The 26,405-nt window shown below is 44.5% G+C and overlaps 2 protein-coding genes across 13 annotated transcripts in view; one reads left to right on the forward strand and one right to left on the reverse strand.

Moving 5' to 3' along the window:
- Nucleotides 1-13,908: 13,908 nt before the first annotated feature.
- The window catches only part of LOC133513943 (dedicator of cytokinesis protein 7-like), a 32,169-nt gene continuing 19,672 nt past the window's right edge, over nucleotides 13,909-26,405 (forward strand). For 5 of the 12 annotated variants that reach the window (XR_009798668.1, XM_061845050.1, XM_061845054.1 and 2 more), the window contains exons 1-14: nucleotides 15,524-15,645; nucleotides 17,320-17,407; nucleotides 17,875-18,053; nucleotides 19,387-19,455; nucleotides 19,557-19,683; nucleotides 20,154-20,366; nucleotides 21,288-21,373; nucleotides 21,446-21,512; nucleotides 21,758-21,907; nucleotides 22,072-22,152; nucleotides 22,345-22,501; nucleotides 22,587-22,717; nucleotides 23,704-23,797; nucleotides 23,892-24,054. Coding sequence is in view for 8 of the 12 variants with exons in the window: in XM_061845050.1 (XP_061701034.1) it covers nucleotides 15,539-15,645; nucleotides 17,320-17,407; nucleotides 17,875-18,053; nucleotides 19,387-19,455; nucleotides 19,557-19,683; nucleotides 20,154-20,366; nucleotides 21,288-21,373; nucleotides 21,446-21,512; nucleotides 21,758-21,907; nucleotides 22,072-22,152; nucleotides 22,345-22,501; nucleotides 22,587-22,717; nucleotides 23,704-23,797; nucleotides 23,892-24,054 (1,712 nt within the window). In the remaining 4 variants the exon portion in view is untranslated. Of the gene's footprint in view, nucleotides 14,162-15,047; nucleotides 15,646-17,319; nucleotides 17,408-17,874; nucleotides 18,054-19,386; nucleotides 19,456-19,556; nucleotides 19,684-20,153; nucleotides 20,367-21,287; nucleotides 21,374-21,445; nucleotides 21,513-21,757; nucleotides 21,908-22,071; nucleotides 22,153-22,344; nucleotides 22,502-22,586; nucleotides 22,718-23,703; nucleotides 23,798-23,891; nucleotides 24,055-26,405 lie in introns of those variants that run through there. The other 7 variants (XM_061845052.1, XM_061845056.1, XM_061845058.1 and 4 more) reach the window with 3 other exon arrangements.
- angptl8 (angiopoietin like 8) lies at nucleotides 24,286-26,146 on the reverse strand. Its single transcript, XM_061847397.1, has 4 exons — nucleotides 25,722-26,146; nucleotides 24,678-24,827; nucleotides 24,459-24,569; nucleotides 24,286-24,378 (listed from the first exon to the last, which is right to left on the reverse strand). The coding sequence occupies exons 1-4, from the start codon at nucleotides 26,025-26,027 to the stop codon at nucleotides 24,364-24,366; spliced, it is 582 nt and encodes a 193-aa protein (XP_061703381.1). The 5' UTR covers nucleotides 26,028-26,146; the 3' UTR covers nucleotides 24,286-24,363.

Below are 26,405 nucleotides of genomic sequence, written 5' to 3' on the forward strand. Positions count from 1 at the left end.
ATGGGTGCAGCACTTGTGCCTTCACCCCCCCCCCCCCCCGCCCTCCCATCCCCTCGCATCCTCCTTTTTAAAACCTCACTCCTCGGGCTTTGCGAATACACTTTATGACAAAAAGGAAAACGCATGGCAAGGCCGTGGAAAATGTGTCCATGTGTGAATGCTAGCTAAAAAGAAAAAAAAAAAAACAAAGCATGAAGAAGTTGTGATGTACAAGGCAGATGGTGAGGCATCGGGGGAGATTTGGGGGGGTTGGGGGTTCAGGTGCAGACGTGGGTAATACAAATACGAACCCCAGATCTACTTCAATGCGTGGAACGTCTAAAACCGGGATGAGACGACTCTTGGCCAAAACGCGGCCGGCGGTGATTGCGTGTTGACTTAACGGCGTCCCGGCGCGGCCCTTCCGGAGCAGTTCTGGTCGCAGGTCCGCCCACCTCTCAAGGCGGTCCCGGCTGAGTGCTCACTGAGACGGGCTGTTTGGGCTCATCTATAATGCAGGCCCCTGCCCCGAGACATCATGTGTGACAAATGACCTATTTCTGTACAGACCCCCATTGGGCTGTGACCTGGGGTGGGGGCTACCACTGCTTAAATCAGTATATGTTGGGTTTTTTTTTGCTTGCGTTGTTCACACTGTTTTATGGGATGTTAATTAACCGTATTAACTACGGACCAATACTGGGATTCTTGAAGATTTTTGGAACTTGACAAACGGCTCTGTTGTACTTTTCGGCATTCCAGTTCGGTTCAAACTGCACTCAACTAAATTCACATGAAAAACTGGAGGAGTGCCACAAGACCTTTTACATGCATTGAGGTGCGTCTTGTCAAATATCACTTCGTAGCTCACTTTAAAAAAGTGAAATTAATATTCACTATTATAGAACATACACTGCATACAGGTTGAAATAGTATGTGGTGTTATTTTTAGAAATTTGATGAGTTCTCTGCCCTCACTTCTATCGTTGCAAAAGAATATTTTTCCAATATTGGCCTGCAAATTTGTGTCTTGACGTTCAGCACCAATTTGTACTTGATCCAGAGTCGGATTGTTCTTCCTTGGCGGAGGTATGTGCCCCTCTGAGTGCCACTTGGTTGGTTTTGTCAACGTCGACAAAATAATCGTGGACCCGTGCTTCCATTTGGTGGCTTTTACACCTACTTTTCACGGAGAAAGATTTTTAATGTAGATTTATGTTCAACCCCTTACTTTTAATGTTGTGAGAGTTTCACTTTCTTTTGTCTTACGGTGATAAATGTATGACTCGTAATGACAGAATTCCACAAAACTTTAGACGGTAGGGTGGATGATTCATGTTTTAAATTTCTTTTGTGTGTCAGTGTTGTCTGAATTCTACAAAACTTAGATGGATGATAAAGATGCAGATTCCTTTCTGTTAATAATGCAAGAATTTATACTCCCCTCCCCCATTTTTTTCCATTTCTTTTGCTTTTTTGTTAATATTGCAAAAACAAATTTTTCTCCATTCACGTCATGGTGGGTCAGCTGGTAAAGCATTGGCCTCACAGTTCTGAGGACCCGGGTTCAATCCCGGACATGCCTGTGTGGAGTTTGCATGTTCTCCCCGTTGCCTGCGTGGGTTTTCTCCGGGCATTCCAGTTTCCTCCCACGTCCCAAAAACATGCAACATGAATTGGATGCTCTAAATTGCCCCTAGGTGTGATTGTGGCTGTTTTTCTCAGTGTGCCCTGCGATTGGCCGGCAACCACTTCAGGGTGTACCCCGCCTCCTGCCCGATAGGCTCCAGCACTCCCCGTGACTCATGTGAGGATAAGCGGCAAAGAAAATTGATGGATGGATAATTTGATTGTGAACATTGCAAGAAATTTGCTTTGCTTTATTTTTACTTTTGTTCACATGAGAATGACCTTTTTTTCCTTCCAAATGCACATTTTCCTGATTTTGTTTCATTATTTCATCTTCACTTTTATTAACATTGCAAAAATGTGTTTTTTCTATATATTTTATGTGAACATGAATTGGAGTTTTCACACTCCAGTTTTTCATTCTTTTTTTTCTTGCATTAACAGTGACAATTTACCAAATTTTCCATTTATTTCCTGTTAATTCTGAATTAATTCTATATATTTTTCCTTTCATTATTATTTTTATTGTTCCCACCTACCACTAAATCATCTTCGTGTTCCATGAGTTTATTACTTATGTTATTGTCGGCACAATTCAAATCGTGATTGTCAAAGGGAGCGGCTGTGGATGAAGGAGGAACTCTTTCCATCCGTCCATCCATCTTCCAAGCCGCTTATCCTTTCTATTTGTTACTTTTTTTTCCACAAAAACACAATTCAGGGTCATTCTAGTTTGTGTTGTGCTATTGTTGAGCTTGACCCGCGAGGTCTCCTTCTCTCTCCCGACATGACCTTGAGGAGTCCTCAGCTGTCCGGCCGCGAGGAACGACGGCGCAAAGGCAGCGAGCCGTTCACATCCCCGGCTGGCCACCGGCCCGTATTTCGGATCTTTGCGCGCAGACGCACTTTGTGGACGTACGGAGCAAAGACTCTCCTTTCCTCCCACTCTTGTGTGTCCGTTGATTCCGTCTGTCGCCCGCTCCGGTCGCCTCCCCGACTTTCCGTCGCCCTCCTTCCCCGGCCGCTTCCCGACACGGGGCCCGGCCCGGCGGTTTACATAATTGCCTTACATAAGTAGCGGGCTCGGCTCGGAGCTCGGGCGATATTAGCGGCGATGAATATTGCATGAGGAAAGCACTCGTTAATAAGAGGATGGAGATGGAGCCCCGCTGTCAGTCTGTCTTAACCCCGCCCCCGCAGTCGTGTTAAGCAGTGACTCAACTCAGCCTGCATGCGTTGGAGCCTTTGAGTCACTTTGTCAGCGAGAGAGCCAGTGCGCATGTGCGCGTGCGTGTGCACGTCAAAGCAGAGAAGACAGGCTTCTGTCATTAGGTGCTTGTGTTGTTTCCATCTTTGTTGGCGGCATAAAAGCGGCCCTTACCGCACAAAAGGCGCCCGAGTCCGCGGACTGACTGCGGGCCCACTTACAGTTCACACTTAATGTGAATAAATAGGGCCTAATTGCGGCCCCTCATTAGAGGACCCGTTAGCAGCACGGCAGCTGAATCCTTCATCGTGCGTTTCAAGCGCCCATTGGGTGCTCCTGAATCAGAGGATCAAGCAGTGTTTTCTTTTTTATTTTCATTTTTTTTTTGGGGGGGGTTGCTTAAAACCTTTTTTTGTTATTCTACCCGGTTATTGTCTGATCGGTTGACGCCTCCTTTCGCCACATGTGATTTGGAGTTTTTGCTTTTCTTTGGGATTACCGAGGAATGTTCAGGGATACGGAAAAAAAAAATCCCCAAACTCATCTATCAAAAGGAAAAATAGATGTTCAGTCTGGTGTCAGTATGGAAACTACCAAGGGTAAAATCTGATATTTTCCATGCTTGGTGTGTCCACTGGTACAGGAAAGGGGAAGAGGGGACTTGGCGGTGAGGCCTTGAAGTACGGGAAATCCGACAAGAGGTTAGAGGAGAGAATAAAGGAATACATGGAGGTGTGATGTAGGGCGACGGGAGAGGTGGCAAAAGTCAAACGAGGCGTATGCCGGGTTGGACATTGAAGAAGGACAAAAAGATCTATACAGGTTGGCCAGATGGAGAGATAGAGGTAGAAAGATGTGCAGGGGGTTGAGGTGTTTAAAGGTCTAGTGTCATCCCTAGAAACATTCAAAAATAGATATTGAAATGAAAAATACATATAACATTATTCACTTCAATGTCTATACGAAAAAATAAAGATGATCGGAGAGCGCGTCATCCACGCGCAAAGTTGCGGAAGTGTCATCTGACGACATCCAAGTGGTCGCCACATTGGCTGCATCCCCTTTCCGTGACGTCACCCCGGAGATTCGCCATTGAAAACAGGCAGTGGACCCTACTACGGGCGACGAACACACGCCCCTTCTAAGACGGAAGCTCTTTTGGAAGAAGAGAACGTCGCACAACCCAGTGAAGTTACCGGGGCAATATTACCCTGTCGTTTCGAGCCATATTTAGATGATACGCGGATCACAGCCAAGCCACCTCCCCGCACTATGCACCTTCCGCGCGGCGGTGATAAACGGCCACTTCCGCGGCGGACATGAGCCACCCAGTCGACGAGGCCGGTAGCGATCCACGAGGCCTGCGGAGGCCGTCCTTCAGCGGCTGCTGCACAGAAGCCTTCCGATGCGCACATCGACACATTGAGCAACCCTGATTTACGGATTACGCCCCCTATCCCAACTATTGTTGTTTTTTTAGTAGCTGTTTACATACCTACCTGTCATTTGGAACCCACAAAGCTCTCGTCCATTCCACCCGTGCAATCCATTTTTCACGACGAAGCGGCTCTCTTGCAAACTTATGAAGGGTAAATCCATCCTCCCGAGTGTTTGAGCAATGTCCAGCAATGCAACGAGCCCGCGTTTTTGCTAACACAAAGGCACAACGAGCTACTTTCCCGGAGGTAAAACTAATAGAAACAAACGAGTCCGCTTGAGGGCGGTCCTGCCATGTACGTCACTTCCTGCTTCTTCTCGACAACAAATCCCTCGAGAGGATTTTCAAAAAGCCATATATGTCAAAATCATGTTTTGTGGTGAAAGAACAGATGGGTCCATACCGTCTGCCGTCTTTTCATTAATAACATACTAAAAATGCATTTGCATGACAGCGGACCTTTAAGGATGGAGGTGGAGTTGTGTTGATTGGTGCCAGGACTGTGCTGGATGGATGGAAAGAACACTTTGAGGAGCTGAAGAATGAGGGAAACGAGGTCAAAGGAAGGGAATGGAATGAAAGCAGAGCTGGAGGTGGCAGAGTGAAGATCTTGAGGTTTTCTTTACGAGTGACGAGGTTGGATAGGATTAGAAATGAGCTCATGAGAGGCGGAGCCAAGGTTAGACGTTTTGGAGACAAAAATAGAAAGAGTGGACCTGAACACGTCCAGAAAAGACACAGTGAGTATATTGGTTGGAATGGGGGTCAGGAAGGAGCTACCAGGGAAGAGAGCGATATGCTGACATGGAAAAGCGTCTGCCTCACAGTTCCGAGGAGCGCGGTTCAAACCCCGGCCCCGCCTGTTTGGAGTTTGGCCGTCGGCGTGTGTTTATTCAGTACGCGTGTGGCACTGTGCCAGTGTGTTTGTGTGTGAGGGGGGTGGATGGTCTCTGTAAGTCCCTTTTGGCACTTTGCAGCCAGCAGACACAGCGGTGATAAAGGTCCAAGGATAAATGAGAGGCGTTACGTATTAAATATGGCACCTCAATGTGTGCATATGGCAAAATGTTGTTTTTGTCTTACTTGTGGGCTCACCTTGCACTTTTCCCCTCCCAAATCTTGCTCACTCTCTGGGCTATTATTAGAGTCGACAGGCTGGTGGGAGGAAGTCTCTGAAGTAGACGCTCCTGTCATCTTTTTATTTATGGCTTTATGGGCTACCCTCCCACCCCCACTTACTCCCACACCTCCTAATTCTTCTAATTTTGCACGTGTACGGTTTGTTTGTACGCAGCGCAGGATGCAAGGTGGTTCAAGCCGGCGCAGGATGAAAGGAAAGTCCCGATGACGCACATAATTTTTGAATGATGGCGCTCCGGTGCGCACGTGAATGGCTCGGCGCCGGAGTGAACTCGGACTGACCCCCCCGCTTCGACAGACACCCTGTTTTACTCCGAAGCTTTTTTTTTTTTTAAATACAACGCTGGGGTTTATGAATCTTTCATTGTCTCCTGTCTGATTGGGTATCTGGGGAGAGACCTTAAATACACACAGCTCTTAGACATTCTCTTTGTTTTTTTGTTCTCCTTCCGCCATTCCTGAAGTGACGAGACGCAAAACGGCAGCTCCCGTTTAGCCGTGCCTGTTTTGAGCCCGGCAAACTGTGCAAACAGTTTTTGACGGCGTCAATAATGCAGAAATACCCGAAAGGTTGTCATGTACTGCCAATTTTTTTCCATATTTAGTGGACGTGACAATCTGTGCAAATGCAACATCAGCCGCGGTTTAGTCATCGCGTTCTTCTTCCCCATGTATTCCAGATACATCACAAGTCTCTATAAATATTATGACAATTATTCGGTACGGTAATCCCAAGTTGCGGAAAAACTGTACGACTCGATGAGCTCCCAACGGCCTGGGTAGCACGTTCGGAGGCTGCTCACCAGAAGAAACGAGCTAAAGACATCCCGAATCCCGATCAAGCCCAGTCCCAAATCCCATTTTGTAGAAGTGGGAGCAAGAAACTTTGTTGTAGGGTCCACATCAAGTCTCCTCAAAGTTCTTGGAGTGCCGGGGGGTACAGACTCCACGGGGTGACCAGAACTATATAGGACTGATATATAATAATATTGTGTCTTATTTATTATTTTACTCTATTATTATCTTGAGGCGGCACGGTGGATCAAATGGAAAGCGTCGGCCTCACACTTCTGAGGTCCCGAGTTCAATCCCGGACCCGGCTGTGTGGAGTTTGCATGTTCTCCCTGTGCCTGTGTGGGTTTTCTCCAGGCACTCCGGTTTAATTAATTGGACATTCTAAATTGCCAGCAGGTGTGATTGTGAGTGCGACAGTTGTTTGTCTCTATGTGCCCCGTGATTGGCTGGCAACCAGTTCAGCGTGTGCCCCGCCTCCTGGCCGCTGACAGCTGCGATAGGCTCCAGCACTCCCTGCAACCCTTGTGAGGATAAGCGGTTAAGAAAACGGATGGATAGATATTTTAATATTGTGACTTCATTCTTGGAGGACATATCTGCTATGACTACTGTACGATTCACAACTTTATCCTCATAATATTGTTGGGTTTTTTTTCTCACACTTTTGTCATTGGACGCCACCTCCCAACTCTGGTGCTCTCACTCCTCGCAGTTCGGCGGACCCCCGCTTCCCCCCTCGCGCACATGCCCCTTCTCCTCCTCCTCCTCGATTCAGTAATAGGAGAATTGAAATCAATAGCACATTAGTCTAGCCCGGAAACTCTTGTGGAATTAAAAATGAATGACTGAGATTGCAGCTCTACCTGCTGCTCGCAGAGATGCATGTTGGCCGTGGGGAATACGTAGATGCATTTTGCCCCCCCCCCCCCCCACCACCCCGCCTTCTCCTCATAAACAGGCCAGGCCATTTTGTGCTCTTCTTACAGAGCTCGTCTGTTTAGGACTCAAACGGCAGACACGTCGTCGGGATTTGATGATGCCGACCTGAGTGCGTTTGCAGCTCTGCAAAATCAAGGTCCCCACACGCCACCTCCCCACTGCTCCTCTACAATATTTTGAATATGAAAGAACTCGCTGGTTATTAGCTAATGGCCTCTTAGCAATTTTCTCTATGTTACTCCAAATGTAATTGAAGCTTTCGCTTTGCTTAAACTTAAACTTTTACACGAAAACGACATCCACTACTGACCAGTACTGTATATTGTCTATTATACATATTTGTCTAAATTTTTCTCTCTCTCACTATTCTGACATGCAGCAAATAGAAATAATTTTTGGAATCCTGATTGACCTAAAACAGGAAAGGTTCAGTCATATTTCATGTTGAATATTCAAGAAAAAAAAGTGTAACGTGTCTTTTTATACCGCTGTGGCGAAAAATATTGTCAACCCAATGGTGGTATATGTATAAACATATATATATATATATTCTGTATATATATCTCATATAATACAATAATATATAAATTAGTAATAAGGGTGTACCCCACCTCCTGCTCAATCATAGCTGAGATAAGCTCCAGCACTCCAACAACCCCTGTGAGGATAAGTGGCACAGAAATTGATTGAAATGTAATAAGAATAAGGTATCATTTGTGAAATAACTCATTTTTCTCATAGTATGACATATTTTTTACCCACTTCTCAGTATTCTCAATATTACGACGGGTCTAATGTATTTCAACTTTAATTTTTGGAAACATATATATATATATAAAATAGAATAATATATAAATTAATAATAAGGGTTTACCCTGCCTCCTGCTCAATAATAGCTGATAAGCTCCAGCACCCCAACCACCCTTGTGAAGATAAGCGGCCCAGAAATTGGATGTGTAATAAGAATAAGGTATCATTTGAGAAATAATTCATTTTCCTCATAGTATGACATCTTTTGTACCCATTTCTCAGTATTCTCAATATTACGACGGTGCTAATGTATTTCAACTTTAATTTTTGGAAACATTTATATTTATTTTCCCGCTCCTTTTTTCTCAACATCTGACTTTGATTTGATAATATTACAACTGTTTTTCTCTTATCATGACAAATGTCTTCTTGTAATACTGAGACGCGTCTCTGACTTTATTCTCAATATTATCATCCGAATATCACACAACGGTGTTCGCATACCAGGACTTTTTTTTTTTTTTAATGTAGCGCTAATACATCTTGCGAGGGAGCATCACATCTATGCTGTTCAGCTTAAAGCGTGATTTTTCAAGGCGGTCTGGCAAGCGCTCGCTGGTGGGTGTACAATAATAAGATACAAAAAAGCCGCTCGCCATACAGTACACGCTTCTTGGAGTTGCAGTAAGCTAATACGTGCAGACGATATATAGGCGGATATATTTGCGGGCTGCATTTCATCCCGTCCGAGATGAAACGCTCAGTGACAGATGGAGTGATATTGTTCCCCCCGTTGGGCCCGTGTGCGCGGCCCATCCCGCGTCCCCTCCCTGACAGATGTAGGGGGGGGGGGCGCACTGCACTCTTCTTTCTTTCAATTGATTTGGGTGCTCGTGCCCTCAGGGACCAGAAGATGCTGGTGTAGCGGCGGTGGGATGGGCGGGGGCAGCTAAAGTGATTGAGAAAGGGGGGGGGGGGGCTTAGTCATTTCCTGCAGCCGGGGGGCCTGCAAAATGTCCACGGCGAGTACTGTAAATAAGCTGTAAATGTATTATATGCATACATCTGCATGGATTTCAGCAATAAAAGGCGCTATCAAAGCTGTGCATGTGATGTCGGCGCGGCAGAAAGTGCGGCTGCTCGTATTTGGGCCGAAGGTTTTGTGCGCTTGATTCATCACAGCTACGTGTTACTTCTTGGGTGCTGCGCTACTGATTATTATTAAAAGCGGATACCAGATATCATACGCACCTCTGAAAGTACAAATGTGCTCAATTCCGTGTTATTAGTAATAATGAAGTGATAATAAATTATATGTGAAGACACTGAAGATTTCTCACAAAAGTTGTCGAAAAAGATTTTTTTGGTAGCAAATGGATAAATCTCTGCGAGGCACGGTGCATCAGCTGGTAAAGCGTCGGCCTCACAGTTCTGAGGATCCGGGTTCGATCCCGGCCCCGCCTGCGTGGAGTTTGCATGTTCTCCCTGGTTTCCTCCCACTTCCCCAAAAACATGCAACATTAATTGGGAACTCTAAATTGCCCCTAGGTGTGATTGTGAGTGAAACTCCAGCACTCCCCACGACCCTCGTGAGGATAAGCGGCAAAGAAAATGGATGGATGGATAAATCTCTATTAGTGTTTCCATTTTCAAATGATCACTTCTGCAAGATTCCTAGGAAATCACAATGTCCCGTGACTGGTGAGATATAAATTTTTCGAGCAGGCCAGCGGGCTACTCATGTGGTCCTTGCAGTCTACTGCCCGCGGGCTCCATGTTGGAGACCCCTCTTGCGAGAGATCAGTTGGACATTGAAGTAGAAGGTTGGTTGTAATTTTGCGAGCATAAAGATGATATGATTGATTTGCACTGTTCCTGGCCTGATTTGACTGATTCAGCAAGGGTTACCTTGCGGCCCTGCAAACTTGCCCTTCAGTGCGGGTTGAATGTTAGGAGCGCTAACAGCTGCGTGTGAGCAGATGCGTTCGCCGCCGGATAACCTCACCGGCCGTACCCGGAGGTCAAAGGTTGACACGGGGTTGGAGGTTGACGCCGAGCTTCTCCTGAAGATGTTGACGACTTTTGGGGGGGCGGGGTTGTGGGGGAAGGGCACACCGCCACCACTAAGGGGTAATATTATTGATGAAATCAGGGTTTGCTAAAATGAAGGTCCCGACCCCAAAATGTGTGGCCGGTTGAATTTGGAAGAAAAATGTAATAATAGTATCAGAATACTGTACGCATAATGTTTTAAAAACAGTCATATTGTTTTTAGATCATTTGTGCAAAGGTTACAAGAATTAAGATGGGGTTTTTTTTCGAGGTGAAAGACTTTTTTGTGAGTATGAACAAAACTTTTTTTTTTTAGAAAAAGTAATGTTACAATTAAGGTACATTGTTTTTGTAATGATGAAAATGCACATTTTCTCTCTCAAAGTTTTCATAGCAACAGAAAAACAGACAAGAAAAGTCTTTTTTCTAAATGGATGGATTTTTCTTTCCAAAAGAATTTATTATATTAAGTTATATTAAAAACTAATGTTAGAATATTACAGGAATAAATAAAAAATAATAAAAGATAAAGATTATAAAAAAATGAAAAATACATTTATTCTAGATAAATGAATTTAGGGAGAGGTTTTATTTGTCTGAAAATTAGCTCATTTTTCAAGTCATAATATGACTTTTTTTTAGTAAATAAAGTTGTTTTTAAAAAAGTTATCATACAAAAAATATTTGAAAGACGCGTAATAGCTTAGTTTGGAAATCAAATGAGATTTTTCAGTGGAAAAAAAAATACTGTATCATGAGAATGAAGTGATTTTTTTTCAAGTATATGTTGTAATGTGACCAAAGTAATTTGTTTTGTAATATTAATTGTATTGTTGTTCATCAAGGGTATGTATTTGTACTTGCTTTTGGTGTTTTACTTTGCCATCTGCTGCCAGGTGAGTATTACAATCGAAACCCTCCCCTCAATTGTGCTACTTGGATAAATAAAAGTTAAATATATTTTTTAATTTCATCTGGGAGTCATCGTAAAACCTTGAAAGCAGGCACTCAGGAACAAAAATAAACGTGTCTAATGGTGTTTCATTTTAAAAGGGCTCACGCGGACGTCGGGGGGGGGGGGGGACCCTGGACATCGGCGCGTGGCGGCGGAGCAGGTGGATGACGGGCAGCTGAGTAGTGGGCTCTCGGGGCAGCAGGGGTCTGGGGGGCGGGGGGTCCATTTTGGAGGACTCTTGGGGTTGAGAGAAAACTTGTAAAAAAAAAAAAAAAAGAAGGGAGCCCCATCTGGAAGTGAGGTGGGGGCCGTGGAGTGAAAGAGATCTAGTGGGTGGTGTCTGACACTCTCTCTTTTGTTCTTTGCTTGCACAGCAGTGTCGGCGGCGGCTGTGGTGGAAGGAGGAGGCGGCGGTGGACGAGGAGGGCGGGTGCTCGTGCCGCGGTGGGGGCTGGGCGCCCGAACAATGGTGCCGGTCGAGGAACTGAAAGACGGCGATGCGAAGAAGGCGCGGGAGGAAAAGGGGAAAGCGGAGGAGGCCGGCTCAGAGAAGGAGGCGGGGCTAGCGGCGACTCAGGCAAGGACGCTGCAATGTCACACAAACGCTGCCAAGTCGCGTTCGGGTGCTCGGGAATGCTCGGCGAGCAGCGATCAGGACTGACGGCTCCGGAGGAAAAGCCACTTGGATTTTATCTCTTTCAGTCAGGCCGTCACGCTTATTTGAAAAAGAAAAAAAAAAAAAAACAGAACAAAAACAAAACAACGTTCAATTATAATTAAATTACTAGTTTTAAACTACATTTTCAGTGTGACTTCTCATCGACTAACAGCTTCACATAACGTGCAACGGGGGGAGAATCAAACCCTCCACCTCCTTCATGCTCAACGCCAATGCAAAGGGGGTTTATAGTTTTAACGTTGAGTGAAAAAGAAGCATAAATATGAGAAGAGAGAATTTTTTTGTGAAGATGATGAGATTAGTGTTTTTGTTTCAAAATAATTTTTGAAAGTCATAAAATGTGAGCACTCCCACAATCATATACTAATTATTAGATGACATCAGATGACAACGTCCTGCCTCGGTTCTGCCCCCACCCTGTTGGATCTCTCAATACAATAAAAAAAAAAAAAACTTTCTTTGCAGGGTTTTTAATCTGTGATGTTTTTACTCCTCCATTCATGCAGCGGCCTCACCCAGGAGAGCTCGGGTACCTGCAGACGCTCTCCAGGGTGCTGAATAGTGGGCTAGGAGGAGGATTTGGGTGGGGGGGGGGGTGCAGCGCGGCTGTGTTCATTAATAGGCAGCCATTGGTGGGTGGCGGTGGGGGCTGTGGAATGAGTTCATCTGGGGAGGAGGGACCATTACAGTCCACTGACAGCTCATTCATTAATCACTATCATTCGTCATTTGCATTAAAATATATATACTGTATTTTGACTGTCTATTTATATGAATGGTTGTTTGTCGACGTGTGCCCTGTGGTTGGCAGGCGACAAGTTCAATTCCCTCTTGCACAAAAATCATACTCCTCACTTGCCGCCCTAAGGAGGGTAAGCACTATTTAGCCAATAAAATACGCAGTGTAGCAATTTCGGCTCAGCTAATTCTGAAATTGCCCGTTTTATAAATTCTAATAAAGAACACCCAATGGCACTGTTATCCTCGTGGAGGTCACATATACGACAACTTTCCAGTTGCGGTCTACAGCGCCACCTGCGGGTGATGTCTCGCCAGAAGCGCCCCGTGATGACGTTTCTGGTCTCGACGTCCTCGAGAGGTGTCGCTGCCGTGCACTCCACAACGTGACGTCACAAAAAACAAGTACTGTAAATGTACAGATTTTCTGTTCAGTTCCACCTGCTCATTTTTCTCGGCCATCTATTTTTCAAATTTCATTTTTGACGCACGTTTCAGGTCTTCAAAACACTTTAGTAATTATATACATGAAATTATAAATTACAAATTTCTCTCTCTCTCTCTCTCTCTCTATATATATATATATATTTTTTTTTCTTTTTCTTTCGGCTTGTCCTGTTAGGGGTCGCCACAGCGTGTAATCTTTTTCCATCTATCTATCTATCTATCTATCTATCTATCTATCTATCTATCTATCTATCTATCTATCTATCTATCTATCTATCTATCTATCTATCTATCTATCTATCTATCGCTTTATTTTTCTTTTGGCTTGTCCTGTTAGGGGTCGCCACAGCGTGTAATCTTTTTCCATCTATCTATCTATCCATCTATCTATCTATCTATCTATCTATCTATCTATCTATCTATCTATCTATCTATCTATCTATCTATCTATCTATCTATCTATCTATCTATCTATCTATCTATCTATCTATCTATCTATCTATCTATCTATCTATCGCTTTATTTTTCTTTTGGCTTGTCTGTTAGGGGTCGCCACAGCGTGTCATCTTTTTCCATCTATCTATCTATCTATCTATCTATCTATCTATCTATCTATCTATCTATCTATCTATCTATCTATCTATCTATCTATATCTATCTATCTATCATCTATCTATCTATCTCTTTCTCTCTCTTATATATATATATATATTAATATATATATATATATAAAAGATTTATTTATTCTCAAACTGGTTCGGTGAGCTGGACCATGCAGGTACTACGGCGGCCGAGAAAAGTCTTTCCGCTCGTAAAGAGACGGGAAGTGCTGTACAACATAACAACATCGTTCATTAGAGATGACACTTTCACACATCTATTCGATGTATATTTATTTGCATATTGTTGTTTTTGATGGGAATTAATTGCCGTCTATGCTCAATTTGTCCCACGAATCGGATCCGATTCAGCAACATTACTATGATGCAATTATGCTTATTCGCCAAAATAACAAGGATAAGGTCTTTGTAATCGTATGAATAATACAGTGTGCAGTGTTTTATTTCCAAGCAGTACCGGAAGTGCAAGGATTACTCACGCCCGGCTTGACACTGGCTCGCCTCCCGGCCACTAGGAGGAACAAGGGATCCCGGCCAGGTTTCCCAGCGTGGAGTCGGAGGAAGCGAGCGCAGACACACACACTCTCTCGCTCTCTCTCTCTCTCTCTCTCTCTTTCTCTCTTTTGCTCGACTCGCCTCCAAAATACACAACACCGGACGGGAAAGTACGGGAGCCCCCCCCCCCCCACCCCCTCAGCCCGCCCGCTCGTCTTCGACGAGTTGCTGTTACATGGGGACACGCCATGACGTCCACGGCGAGCGAAAGGCGGGCGTTTGCTCACAAAATCAACCGGTGAGAAGTTATTGTTTGGCACTGGCGGCGCCGCCTCGTCAAGAGTTTTTGTTGTTGTTTTGTTTTCGTTGTAAGGTGTAGCTCAACTCACTTAGCTTATTATGATCCGTCATGACTCAGTGGAAGGGGGACAGTGTTCGGAGTTAGCGGGAAAGAAATTGACTTGATAGGCGGTTGAAGTGTGCTTAGTTGGTGTCTCTCGTGCGGGTGTCTTTCAACTGGACAACTAAGCTAAGTCGCTAGTGTGACGTCATTTACTAGTGGCTAATTCTGACAGCGATAATGTGTGTGTGCGTGTGTGCCCCCCCCCTCGGCTGACTAGACTGGCATGACAAACTCGCTGTCATCAAAGCACCAAAGCGATATGTGTGTGTTGAGCATGTTTGCACGTTCAGCATTTCATTTGCCAACCCTCGTTTGAGGGCTTTACCTGCAAATCACCTTATCTCCACTCCTAATTGAAGGGTTTGACTCATGACCCCAGCTTAACCTTTCCAGTCTTTTCCACAGAACATAACAGACGCCTCACTATTGATCCCACCACTTATTCCCGAGCAGTGTTTACCATTTTGTCCAGCAAGCTGAGTAACGTTAATCCAGCACGGAGAGATGTTCCAGTTTTTTGTTTCCCGCAGCATTCCCCAAACCCCCCCAGTCACTCCTCGGCTGGACTTATTGTGTCTTGCCGGATGCAGGAAAGGGTGGGAAGTTATGTGCCGGCTATTTGACCTTGTGGTTGAGAGCTCTTCCCATTTCCTGAATTTTTTTTTTTTTTTTTTACATGAAGGTGCGCAGACTGAATTGCGGAAGCTTTTTGCACATCTTTTAAAGCGGGAGTTCCACGAAATGGCTCGTTTTCAATTCCTCATGGTGTTTTTTCATACTTCTGTTTTCACTATGTACTGTATCACAATACTGTACGTAAAGATTTTTCTTAAGCTGCTCTCACGTTCCCAAAATATATATGCGGGTATATGAGTGATTATTTGTGCCCTATGATTGGCAAGCGACCAGTTGAAGGTGCGCCCCACCTCTCACCCAAAGTTAGCTGACCCCAGACTCCAGCTCAGGTCGCAAGAAAATGAAAGAATAGCTGAAAGCTCCAAAACCGGAGCGTTTTGGGAGTAGCTTGCTTAACACATGAACCATATCTATATAATCACAAGGCTTCACGTTTGCAGCTGTCCGCGTGACACAAACTGCCAATTGGTGACTTTCGAGTAGCAGCTGCTTCCCGTCTCATTGAGAGGCTTGCGGGGAGCTTGTTTTTCTTCCCTTCTTTAAGCCTCTCATTTGCCGTTACTCCGTCAAAGAGACGAGACGGAGCTCTGGCTCCTTGCCCGTAAAGCAGCTCGCCTCCTTTTTTTTTTTTGTGAGATGTGCCTGAATGTCCATCGACAACAGCTGTTGGCTGAGCATCATCTAGTCAAAACTGACAGAAGGCAGAGGAGGCACAGCACCAAAGCTTTTCACGAGAAAGAATTGTAAGAGTCCCTTGGATTATAATTTTTTAAACCCAGTAGTCCCAATTTTTGCTGTCTTGGAGGATTAAATAATGCTTTGATCAGTCTTGCGAATGTGTTAGCTATGGGAAAATACAAATTTGGTTAAAATGGTGGCCTCTGTTCAAATAGACCCTGTGCAACATTACATTTTTTTAAAGTATAGCCTTGTTTCCAACGAGCAGTAGACTGAGGTTCGATTAAGTCATGAGTACTACACAACATGTCCTTAATTAAACACGTATGTATGAATTATTAAAGGTCCACTGTCATGAAATGCGTGATTTTTAGTATGTTATTAATGAAAAAACGGCAGCTGGTGTGGACCCATCTGTTTTATCACCACAAAACATGATTTTGATGTATACAGCTTCTTGTAACTCCCGCCATGAAAATCCTCAGGAGCACACTCAAGCGGTCTTGTCTGTTTATAATAGTTTTACCTGCTGGAAGGTAGCTCGTTCCTTCCTGTTAGCCAAAATGCCGGCTTGTTGTATTGCTGGATATTGCTGGAACGCTCGGGAGGATGGATTCGCTCTTCATGCTTTTCCAAAAGACCCAGTTCGTTGTGAAAAATGGATTGCACGTGTGTGTATAGAGCTACTAAAAAAAACAATAGTAGGGGGGAGGACATCATCCTTTCAGAACGTGACAAAAGATCCGCGTCCGTAAGTCAGGGGTGCTAAATGTGTCGATGTGGTCGTCTGCGCCGTGTCTGCCGATCAGGGCTTCAGCTGGGTTGGCTCACCTCCGCCGCACTGAGGTGGATCGGACGGCTGAGGTGGTTTCACCTTGATCCGCATATCATCTAAATATGCCTCAAAACGATCGGGTAATATTGCCCCGGTCACTTCACTCGGCTGTGAGATGTTCTCTTTTTCGAAAAGAGCTTCCGTGTCAGAAGGGGCGTGTTCGTCTCCCACAGTAGGGGCCACAGCGTGTTTTCAATGACGAATGTCCCTTTGTGATGTCACGGACGGAAGATGCAGCCAATATGGCTCCCACTTGAACGTCGAATCAGACTTACGCAACTTTGCGCATGGATGATGCGCTCTCCGCTCATATTTATTTTTTCGTATGGACATTGAAGTGAATAATGTCATATGTATCTCTCTCATTACAATATGTATTTTAGAATGTTTATAGACATGACACTTGGGCTTGAAGTATTATTTATGGGTTTCCCAGTTTACGGTGGACCTGTCACTGCATGTCTCGAGGTTATGGAGTAGTTGACGCAAGAGGGTGAGAATACTGGCTCTCACAGCACAAGAAGGGATGCTCAGTTACTTCAGTGATTTTCATAATTATCCTATTTCTGTCTTTATTTTTGCATTACGGGAGTTTGGTAAAAAACAACAGCGTGTTCCGACATACAGATTTGTGTTACGTCCTTGCTGGATGAACGGAACTCTGTTTTGGACCAAGGACCTCTTTAATTGATGTCCAAATGTGTCCATGATTGAGATTGTAACAAATTATTATGCTCGATCACATTTTGGTTCATGTTAGCGTAATTAAGTACGTTCCGCTATAAGTGGGAAAGGAGAACAATGGCAGCTGCATGATTTCCAAATTCAGCTGGACACCATTACAGTAGGACAGACTGGCAATAATGTTTGCAGGTGTTCATCTTTTCTGTGTCTCCATTCTCAGGACGGTCGCTGCAGAGGTTCGGAAGCAAGTGTCCAGAGAGTACGGCTCCCCCCTCATGTCCAAAAAGCGAGGAACCCTCCACCATCCCGTGAGTCAACCCCATAATTTAACTTTTTGTTTGCGTCTGGTTTTTGAAGCTGCAATTAGTGAGTCAGTAGGTGGAGCTGTGTGAATTGTAGTTCACAAAGAAAGGCTATAAATGTTTTATGACACTCTGTGAATTTTTTTTTTTTTTTTTTAAGAGAGGATATGTCTGCACAAGCCCTGTTTTTTGATAAGTTTTACCACGGACGAATGCACGTCGGGATAATGCAGAAAGAGTGTAGTTACGCAAGATATGTTTAACGGAAATATCTGTAACTGATGGAAGGCCGACAAATTTTTTTAACGAACCAGACGTTCATGGGTGAACACACCGGACGCAGTTTACAGAATAGACATGGTTTATACATCCCGTACTGCAAGGGAAAAGGAGATCATCCGGAGTCATTTTGACATTAGTTCATGTGATTTATAGAGACTGGCTGACCTCCTCCGTGCCCCTGTCCTCAACAGTTACCCCTGACGGAGGTGGTGGAACCGGTGGATTTTGAGGAATATGTGAGCAGTCACGCTCCCGGTGTGGAACAGGGCCCCCTCAGGCAGCTCATGGAGTTCCCCCAGGACGACTTGGAGCTCCGCCACATGGACAAGGAGTGTACCACCCTGGAGCCGCCACTGCCTGAGGAGGAAGAGTAAGCACACTGTCCTTCGTGCTGTTACACTTCCACATCTCCCATTGTTACTGTAGTGGTGGACAAATGTGGGTATTGGAACAAAAGCATTTTTATCTGTCATGTTAAAGGAACCACAAATATTAAAGGCACACGCTGCTTAAAGCCAACGTGTCATCCCTATAAACATTCTAAAATAGATATTGTAATGAAAAATACATATAACGTTATTCACTTCAACGTCTATACGAAAAAATATGAGCGGATAGTGCATCATCCATGCGCAAAGTTGCGGAAGTCTCATTCGACATCCAAGTGGTCGCCATATTGGGTGCATCCACTGCCCGTGACGTCACCACTTACATTCGCCATTGAAAACACGCTGTGGCCCCTACAATGGGAGACGAACACGCCCCTTCTGACACGGAAGCTCTTTTCGAAGAAGAGAACATCACACAACCGAGTGAAGTTACCGGACCAATATAACCCTGTCGTTTCGAGCCATATTTAGATGATATGCGGATCACGGCCATACCACCTCCCCGCCCGATCCACCTCCGCGCGGCGGTGATACAAACAACAAGCTCTTTTCGAAGAAGAGAACATCACACAACCGAGTGAAGTTACCGGGGCAATATTACTCTGTCGTTTCGAGCCATTTTTCGATGATATGCGGATCACGGCCAAACCGCCTCCCAGTCCGATCCACTTCCGTGGCGGAGATGAGCCACCGCGGCTCGGCCTTGTCGACAAGGTCGGTGGCGATCCACAAGGCCTGCGGGCGCCATCCTTCAGCGGCTCCTGCACGGAAGCCTTCCGATGCACACATCGACACATTTAGCACCCCTGATTTACGGATTATGCACCCCCCCCAACTGTTGTTTTTTTTAGTAGCTGTATACATGTCATTTGAAACCCATGAAGCTCTCGTTATTTGCACCTGTGCAATCAATTTTTCACGACGAAGTGGATCTTTTGGAAAATTATGAAAAGGGAATCCATCCTCCCGAGTATTCGAGCAATATCCGGCAATGCAACGAGCCGGCATTTTGGGTAACATGAAGGAACAATGAGCTACCTTACAGCAGGTTAAACGCACATAAACAGATGAGACCGCTTGAGTGCGCTACTGCCCTGTATGTCACTTCCTGCTTCTTGTCGAAAACAAATCCCTCGAGAGGATTTTCATGGCGGGAGTGACAAAAAGCCATATACGTCAAAATCACGTTTTGTGGTGGAAAAAAAACGGCTGCCGTTTTTTCATTAATAACATACTAAAAAAATCATCCATTTCATGACAGTGGAGCTTTAATTATTCATGTGGGTTTTTTGTTTTTCTTTCGTTTTTACACAGCGCACTGGATCCCAGAGTTCGAGATGCCTTGGCCGTCTACACTGATGACTGGCTTGTCATTCAGAGAAAGTAAGCGCCACATGCGCAGCAACCAGTTGACTTAATAGCCTGCAGTGCTTCTTTCAGCCCTGTTCAGTCGTCACCCGGGTAATCTTCGCTTCCATTGTTAGATATCAGCACTACAGCACCACACACAGCCCGCACAGCTCGGAGAGACAGCGGGAGAGGCAGCGAGGCCTGCTCAAACAGAACTTTGAACTGGATGAAGCCGGCGCTGCTGAGCGCCAAGAGGACCAGGTATCTGACGGACAGCCTGAAGTCCACACACTGCCGTCTCTTCATTCGGTACACTTGCACAATCTAGGGATCCAATTCAAGAACTTAATCCCTCTCCCGAACAGAACTGTGCCCGTACAAATATAAGCGCTCACAGTTTTCAAGTGCTATAATGCAAACATTATTCTTATTTTTCAAATATCTGAAACAGTTGGGAGATAACAGATAGGATTGTTATCTACAAAACAAAGGCAACGTTTTTTTAAACCAGCTCTCTTTGGATTGTGCAGGTGTACCTAACGATGTGACATACTATACTAATACTACTTAATGGTCACATGACCTGACTAAAGTGCGGATGGATAAAGGGAAGGAAATTGGAGCCCGAGCACATTGTCCACCGCATCTTTCAACAACATCTGCAGCGAATTCTTGAGCAGAAACAACAATCCATGGTGTCACCCCCTCCCCCTCCACTTCTCATGGTCCAGGAAGACGTTAAGCGGCGGTCCGCTGCCATCGACGAGACGCCGCGGGGCAGCTGGGCCTCGAGTATCTTTGACTTGAAGAACTCGTCCCCCGACGTGCTCCTGCCGTCTGTGCTGGAGCGCACGGGGCCCGAGGACATGGACTGCCGCAACACCGAGGCTCGCCTGCAGGGGCGCCACCGGGACGTGCTGGGACTCTACCCGCCGCCCGACGAGGTTTGTGTCATTGTTGATTTTTGGGTCATTGTTGATTTTTGGGTCATTAATCCAGAGGAACACATTTTTGGACCAAGAACCCTTCTGATTTTGCCAATGCAAAATGATCAGGGCGGCTGACTTGACATAAGTACTCGGTAACAATTCTCTGTCGGTGGTCTTACATTTTTTTATGGATTATGGCGCACACGAGAACAAGGACCATAGTGATTATGAATTATAAAGGTGCATCACAATAAATTTGAACATGATGGAAACTTTAAAGTCCCTGTAAATTGAAAATCATCTTAATATGACACACTACAGAGACTGGTGCTCTTAACAGCCCTGTCAAATTTGACTAAAATGAGGTTTTAAATCAAAGCCATTCTCACCGCTCCCAAGCAACTGTGGGTGTGTCACCTGAATGTGCCGAAACCACACCCTGCTCAACTCTCACCCTAATAACGCCGCAATGGCCTGGAAAATAGATGCTGTTTTGTCTAGAATCTTTCTTGTATCACACACATAACTACAGAACATGTTTGACCCACAAAAATATACCTGTCACTTTTTAAAATTTTTTAAGTCCCCCACTTTTCCACATTTTTTCTGTGATGTGCACGGGAATAAGACAATATAGAACAAGAATGTTACTTCAGAAACGATCAATTTGCTTTTTAAAAATGGAAGATAGGAACTGACCTTCTGTATTTTTTTATTTGTTCAATGAATCTATACGATATTTCACTTTATTTAGATGTGGCGGGCGCTCATATCGCTCATATTGTAAATCTCGTGTTTGCTTTCCACTGTGTTCTCTCCTTCTCCTCCCAACCACCCTCTCTCCCTTTTTTAATATCTGCGTACTCATCGTTGCTGTCTGCTGCCATGACACGTTGCCATGACGCCTGCGTGTGTGCGCGCTTGCGTGTGTGTCAGGACGAGGCCGTGGAGCGCTGCTCCGTCCCCGAAGTACCCAAAGAACATTGTGGCCAGAGAATCATGGTCAAGTGTCTCTCTCTCAAGTGAGTAGCATTTGCAGTCCTTCACTTAACAGTATTTAAGAAAGCGTCTAACCCTCATATTTATGTTTTCAGATTTGAGATTGAAATCGAACCAATATTTGGATCGCTTGCTTTGTATGATGTCAAGGAAAAGAAAAAGGTATAATCGCATTTTAGCATTACAAATGCACTGATTCGGTAAAACGCTGAGCTCATACCGGCCTTATTGAATTTGCCCAAGCCTTAAAATGTCCAAAGCGACCTTTTGGTTTCCATCTCTGAAGTCGTAACTCAATTACATATCCTCAGTGCGCGTCTTCATTCCAGTTTTCCCGTATTCCCTCCAACCATTCCCGCATATCTGGATCTCCCCCCCCCCACCCCCCACCCCCACCCCCGTGACAGATTTCTGAGAATTTCTACTTCGACCTGAATTCTGACCAGATGAAAGGACTCCTGAAGCCCCACACGCCTCACGTCGCCATTTCCACTCTGGCTCGCTCGGCCATTTTCTCCATCACATATCCGTCGGCTGATATCTTCTTGGTCATTAAGGTATGGGGTAAAAATAACCGCGCGGAGTAATGCAACTGAATGCTGATGGTTCTTACATTGGCTCTTAAGTGAGCTGATGCGCTCTTTTATGAGCCGTTTGAAGTGGCTCTCCCAATGACACCGGCTTTTAGTGCTTAGTATGAATGCTGCTTCTCCTCTTACAGCTTGAGAAGGTTCTTCAGCAAGGAGACATCGGGGAGTGCTGTGAACCGTACATGGTCATGAAAGAATCAGACTCTTCTAAGGTAACGGATGCTTCACAGTGGTCATGACATGCAGCCGGCATGCACGTGGAACGCTTTTACCGTCCAATTGCTCAATTATGTCTGTCTGGATGCAATATTTACCAACCGACTGGCCTTTGCAAATACTCTAGCATTTTTATTGGACCGCTTTCAGTTTTTTGTTACGTAATAACTACTTCTAACTGACCACAGCACAAGGAAAAGCTGGAGAAACTGCGTCTGCAGGCAGAGCAGTCTTGTAGTCGCCTCGGCTGCTTCCGCATGCCTTTTGCCTGGACGGCCATTCACCTTCTCAACATCGTCAGTAGCATGGGAGGTCTGGACCGCTTGGACCCCGACTCCGACTCTGGTACTGCAACAGATTTTAGGTGATCAAGTCGAATATCAAATATGTGCTTTCTTGCATCATCTGGTCTCTCCGCCTCCCCCGCTAGAGCGCAAAGGCCACGGCACGTGGAACGAGAGGAAGAAGAAGGGATTCGAGCGGATGAGTGTCGGCGACGACATGTGCAACTTTGCCACTTTCCGTCCGGCAACGCTGACAGTCACTAACTTCTTTAAACAGGTTCATCAGTTTAGATTACTTAACACATACTGCGATATAATAATCATTTTTTTTCCACAATCGTTTACAGCAGCTCCACGTTTTATGACCGTTTCATTTCAAAGTTAATGATCTGGTTTGTGCAATGGTATGAGAATACATTGTAACATCAGTTGCCGCCATACTGAGTGTTTTTCATTTTTTCATCGACTTGTTTTATTTTTTGGGCCCGGAAGTGTGTTTCATTCAAATATTTTTACTTTTTTTTTTTTCTCCTCTTTACCACAGTGTTAGTGTAGGATTGTGAAATTTGGAAGGCGATTTCAGTAAAGTTTCCCGTAAATTTCAAAATGGAGATTAAGATGGTATCAAGCATGTATAGAAATATTTTGTCATGTAAAGAGTAGACTTCTACATATAATAGATACCATTACATTACCTTAAATTATTTTGTTTTTCACCCTCCACTTTCTGAAGGGGCAGTATAGCCAAAGCTTGCTCTTGTCTCAAATTTTGTCACTGTACAAAACAAACCAAAAAATAGATACAGGCTCTTGGCTTGAAAAACAAAGTTGGCACACTCATTTACTTACATGAAATCTAGTTGGGATTATAGTAAAATAATTATCCCCCAACTATATTTAATTTCCCTGGTAAGATCTGACCTTCAATGTAGTAATGTTGTGATTAAATCCCTTAAATTCAGTTAATTCCCAAGGAAAGTATTCAACTTTAAAAGGTCTTGGAATTGTTTAGCCTTATTAATAATTCCCACTTACATACAAATTCAGGACAGAACTCTTTCACAAACAGAGGGCCCTCTGCACTGCACCACTTGTATTAAATGTCCATTCTTAGGACATTACAGTAAAAAAAATGCAAATTGTATGTAGAACACTTCTGTAAGAATTATTAGATATTTGTCAATAATTTGCTATTATCACCATCATTATAGTTGTTTCTTGCCATTGCTCGACACTGAGTCCCAATTGTGTTGCTCAATGAAGGAAGGAGACAGGCTGAGTGATGAAGATTTATACAAGTTTCTGGCAGACATGCGCAGACCGTCGTCTGTTTTACGGCGACTGAGACCCGTCACAGGTGAACTTTAAAGTAGATTTCATGTAATTATCCCCTGAATTTATGCAGCGGTCCTGTTCTCATTTTTCTGTCCCTCACGGCTTTTGCACCACAGCCCAGTTAAAAATCGACATCTCCCCGGCGCCGGAGTCTCCTCATTACTGCCTGTCACCCGAGCTGCTCCACGTGAAGCCCTACCCCGACCTGCGGGTTCGCCCCACCAAAGAAGTGCTGGAATTCCCTGCTCGCTATGTGTACACACCGCATACCACCTACAGGTGAGCGTTGCAGTACCACATTCCCGGTAATCTACATTTTTGTTTGTGTGATGAGGGGCAAGGGAGTGAAGAAATTCACTTTAACACATTTTATTAAAATAATTTTTGCACCAATGAAAATACAAGTAATTTAAATATCACATTTTTAATGATTAAATGTGACTACAGTATAGCAAGCAAAATACATACTGTAGTGAAAAAAAAGAAAAAAATTTCCATTAGTGTGCCGTGTATAGCGAGAGCATTTAAATGGTGAAAAGGAGTGCTGTGATGGTTCAGTGCTGAGGATGTCGAACATCCTTGGAAATCTCATTGCGCTTCGCTCTGGAAGAAGAGAAACGAAAGAAATTGAAGAGCACGGAAGCTTAATAACAGCGCAGCACCTTGCTCGTGTTGGGACTCACCATCCTCTGCAGCGTGGAGAGCTGCTCAGCGTGCTTGTCAATCTTCTGCTTTTGAAACTGGGTCAAGTGCAGCAGACCTTTCAAGATACTGGCATTCAAGTCAGCTCGCTCCTGGAATCGGTGAAGCCAATAAAGATAACAGATAAGGCTTGCAGCGAGTCTCCGTCCCACTTACAGAAAAGCTGTCTGGCAAGTGTGACAGGAAAAAGTTCAACTTACCTGCAGCTCTTTGATGCTGGTGGGGAATGTACGGTTGAGATAGGCCTCTAGGCTTTGGACTTTTGTCTGAAGAACTGCTTCCTCCCGTTCAATGTCAGCCAGCTGACCCTCACTCAACTTGGTCTGAACCTCGTGCTTGAACGTCTGGTCCTATCAGAAGAGCATCTGCACGTGTTATCCTCAATCGCCCAAATTGGTTCTTGTGAAACTGATTCACAAAGTTACTTCCGTGCACATCCACAGAGTTGAATCGATACACTCAGACTATTAGGTACACCTTCGTAATAAAATGACAAAGCAGAGCTGTATCAAAAATTCCACCTTTAAAAAAAATTGATATGTTTAAGGATTTGAAGGGGTGGAACATTTTCAGAAAATTTTCCTTAATTTTCTACAGGTAGTTATACTTTGCAATCTTGGTATCCTATTCAAGCATAAATATAAATGTTTTGCCATAAGCAGACGTTTTTAAGTACAACTTTTTGTTTTTTTATGAAATGCTGATATTGAATAGCAAAACATTAATTTCGAGTTAAATATTACCCCTGACCCAACTCATTTGAAAAATCAACAATCCACCTCTCCAACAACAACAAAAAAAAGTCGACAAAGTCCATCCAACATCTTAACTGGAAAAAGTCTTAATTATAGAAATCATCTGTGCATGTGACTGAGTGCTGCATATTACCAATAGGGGGTGTGGTTTCAGTCGCATTTAAAATGTATTTTCTTAAACCGTATTTAAATTCACTGCTGATTGCCAACCTTCAATTTAGAAAACTCCTGGTTTATTCCAACAAATTCCTGTCCACTGACAAGAAACGTTGCTTTTATGTCCAAGCTCATTAAATTGGGTATGTATACCTAAAAAAAAAACTGTCAGGTGAGCTCATTTCTTCTTTTTCAAAAGAAAACCATGTTAGACAAGTTTGAGAGACTGAAACGATTTTGTTTACGTCTAATCTGGTTTTATCTTTTAGCCTTTTCCTATGTGATAACGAACATTTACTGTAACAGCGCGCGCAGTATCTCACGTCTCCTTACCTGCAGCAGCCGTATCACTTCCTTAATCTGCCTCTCCACCTCAGCAGCTTCCGCCGTCTGCTCCCCGAGCCGCAAGAGAGCACCCTCGCGCTCGTTCAAAGTCTGCAGTATTTTAGCCACCTTGCCCTCGGTTTTTTCGTACACGTCGTTGAGGGACTCGCTGAACTGAATGACGCCAAACATGAGCACGTTGACGTCCTGCTGCGGGGCGACGCCGTTTGCCGTTTTTTCCGGTCGCTTGGCGGGACCCGCGCGAACGGCTCCGAGACTCCCGGCCAAATAAAGCAAGCACAGGCTCCAGATCATCCCGTTTGATAGCAGTCGCCTGCAGACTCAATGCAGCTTTATCTTCTGTTTCACTTTGTCGATCAAAAGGTGGCGGTTTTCCCCTCGCTCAGGGACAATGTCCTGATTTCAGAGTAAAACAACCAGTGCAATAAACAATTCAGCATTTGTGGATTTGTCTCAGCGGGATACCGACTAGAAGGTGAAGTGTGAGGGCAGCTGGCGGGCTTTATATTTGATGTGTACATGCGAGAAATAGTCAAACATTAGCTCAGTTGTTCTTTGATCCCAGGTCTTGACCTTGGTCTTAATGACCTTCCTTAAAACGTAACCGCTTGAATCGCATTTGGTTGAAAATGTGACAAAAAAAAATTGTAATATTACTGACATTCTTTGTTT

The sequence above is a fragment of the Syngnathoides biaculeatus genome, chromosome 16, assembly GCF_019802595.1.
Source record: "Syngnathoides biaculeatus isolate LvHL_M chromosome 16, ASM1980259v1, whole genome shotgun sequence".
NCBI lineage: Eukaryota > Metazoa > Chordata > Actinopteri > Syngnathiformes > Syngnathidae > Syngnathoides > Syngnathoides biaculeatus.